Source organism: Aegilops tauschii, chromosome 2 (genome assembly GCF_002575655.3).
Source record: "Aegilops tauschii subsp. strangulata cultivar AL8/78 chromosome 2, Aet v6.0, whole genome shotgun sequence".
Lineage (NCBI taxonomy): Eukaryota > Viridiplantae > Streptophyta > Magnoliopsida > Poales > Poaceae > Aegilops > Aegilops tauschii.
In genome coordinates, this window is record NC_053036.3 from 515,602,862 (window position 1) to 515,605,347 (window position 2,486).

At 48.9% G+C, this 2,486-nt stretch overlaps 1 protein-coding gene across 1 annotated transcript; it reads right to left on the reverse strand.

Annotated features, from left to right (window-relative positions):
• Positions 1-1,141: 1,141 nt before the first annotated feature.
• On the reverse strand, positions 1,142-1,639 carry LOC141041184 (uncharacterized). The gene has a single exon (XM_073507303.1). The coding sequence runs from the start codon at positions 1,637-1,639 to the stop codon at positions 1,142-1,144; it is 498 nt and encodes a 165-aa protein (XP_073363404.1).
• Positions 1,640-2,486: the final 847 nt, after the last annotated feature.

Genomic DNA, 2,486 nt, shown 5'->3' on the forward strand with positions numbered 1-2,486 from the left:
ATGCCCCGGGATGAACCTCGTTAACAAATCTCGGGGTCGTACTCACGTGATTGCTTGGTTCTCGGATGATCGACTATACGCCTCAGATTAATTCTAACACAAGAGCTAGACTTTGAATTCACAACCGGGAAATTGCTGGCCTAAGCCAGAAGATGTCGATAGCCACCATCTGAAGATCAGATTGTCGCCCCGAAGAATAGGACGAAATTAAGGGTTGGATATGACAAACACGACCACCACTGGTGTCAACAGGGAAGAAGCGTGTTGTCACCGCAACCACGTCGATGCCAAGATCAAGGCACACAAAGAGCCTGCCAAATATGAAATAATTGAGACAGGCGCAGACTCCACCTCCAAGATCCAACACCAATCGTAGATCGAGCCACCCCGCTAGAGGAAGATTCTAAGGGCATCTCCAATGGAGACCCACAAATGTCCTCCCGCGTCCAGTCCGCAGACACGGATGCGGGAGGCGGCCATCCAACATTGCCTGCATACATCCGGCCTCCCTAATTTTTGTTTGAAAGTCCGCATGTTCAAATAGCCGCATATATAGAGTACTTATGTTCAAATAGCCGCATGCAATAGTAGTTCAATTTTTTTTTCAAATATCACATTCCAACATTGTTGTCCCCTTTAACCGCCCATAGATACTCAATCTGATTTTTCTTTAGTTGCTCGTGAGTTGGTCGATGCCGAATTTGTTGATGCATTTGAGTAAACTCTTCAAATATGTCTGGATTCTGGTCTGGAAGTTCGATAGGATCACCCATGTCCCCAAATTCTAGAGCTGCGGCAGCATCCTCACTCTCATCCTTGACGACCATGTTCTGCATGATCACACAACATGTCATCACCTCCCACATGGTCTCTGAATCTCATTGTTTAGTAGGTCCACGAACACTTGCAAAACGGGCCTGCAGAACTCCAAATGCTCTCTCGACACCCTTTCTAGTTGCTTCTTATCTTTGGGCAAAGCAAGACTTTTTTTGGCCAACTAGGTTAGAGATGGTGCAGACAAAGGTAGCCCACAGAGGATAGATAGCGTCAATCAGATAGTAGCCCATGTTGTACTCATGTCCATTGGCAGTATAGTGGCAAGGAGGAGATTTTCTTCAGTCCGCCTCGCAAACTATGGTGATCACTGCGGCACATTGATGTCATTGTGAGACACGGGCATGCCAAAGAAAGCGTGCCAAATCCAAAGATCATGTGATGCAACTGTTTCAAGAATGATGGTGGGCTTCTTAGCAAGACCCTGGTATTGCCCTTGTAAAACCTTCGGGCAGTTCTTCCATTTCGAATGCATGCAATAAAGAGATCCAAGCAAACTCGGCCACCCTCTTGCTTCTGAAATTGCCAAGAGCCTCTCAGTGTCTTCAACAGTTGGTTCTCTCAGGTACTGAGGTCCAAATACCTCAACCATGACAATTGCAAACATGATCATGGCATCTCCGCATGTGCTCTCAGACATCCGTAGGTACTCGTCCCATGAATGAGCGGCCGTGCACTTCTGGTAACCAGAGAACCCAATCATTCCCGTGACGTCCTTCTTCAAGATGAAGTAGTCATCATAGGACGTCGATGCTAGTCTTGCATATTTGAAAACGGTGGCGAAAATGGTCAGCGAAGAGTGCATCGAGGGCAAAGTAGTCGGCTATCAATGTCAAATGGCTGCGCGCTCTATTGCGGTTGAGCACTCGATGACCCTTGATCGATCCTTTGAAATTGAGAACATGCTCCTTAATTAAGGACCGCCTACATCATCGCCGTCTCATCCGTGTAGTCCTCCTCGTCGGATGACTCAACATAGTGCTCATATATGTACTCCAAATCAGAATTGATTGCTTGAAAGAAGAAGGGACAACTTTTTTAGCTCCGACAATTCATCGAACAGTTGTCGGGCATGGTGAGTATAGCAGTAGCAAATGGTACCTGGCAGGGCGGTCGGAGGAGAGGGGTTGAATGGCGATGGAGTAGAAGCGGGGTGGAGCCCGGCTAGAACGCTGGAGGTGACAGAGACATAGTGTTCCGGCAGGGGAGTGGCGTGCCTGCGGGGGTGATGGAGCGGCAGCGAAGGCAGGAGAGAAAGAAGGGAGGAGAGAAAATGAGGAGGAAGGAGGCGCGGGGTCCGGGAAGAGTTTTGGGTTGGCAGAGGGTGTCGGAGGCCTACATGGCTGCTATCTGGACTCCCGTAAAGCCCCACATATTTGTCTCGGGTTTGCCAAAAAAATACGTCCGAACCGCTCGACGGACCGATATAGGCCCGCGTTTGATAGCAAACCGCGTCCGGACCGCGTGGTCCGGATAGTTACGGGCGGTTTGAGAGTCCGCCTTGGAGATGACCTGAGGAAACATTCCACCTGGACACTCACAAAACACCTAAGGAAACATTCCACCTGTTGGTTTACCCTCTTTGTTTGGCCATCAGTTTCAGGGTGATAAGATTTGCTCATGTTCGGATCAGTTCCTGTCCTCTTGATCAG

Coding starts and splice junctions, on each gene's coding strand:
- LOC141041184 (XM_073507303.1), bottom strand. CDS start 1,639: ATGCACTCTTCGCTGACCATTTTCGCCACCGTTTTCAAATATGCAAGA.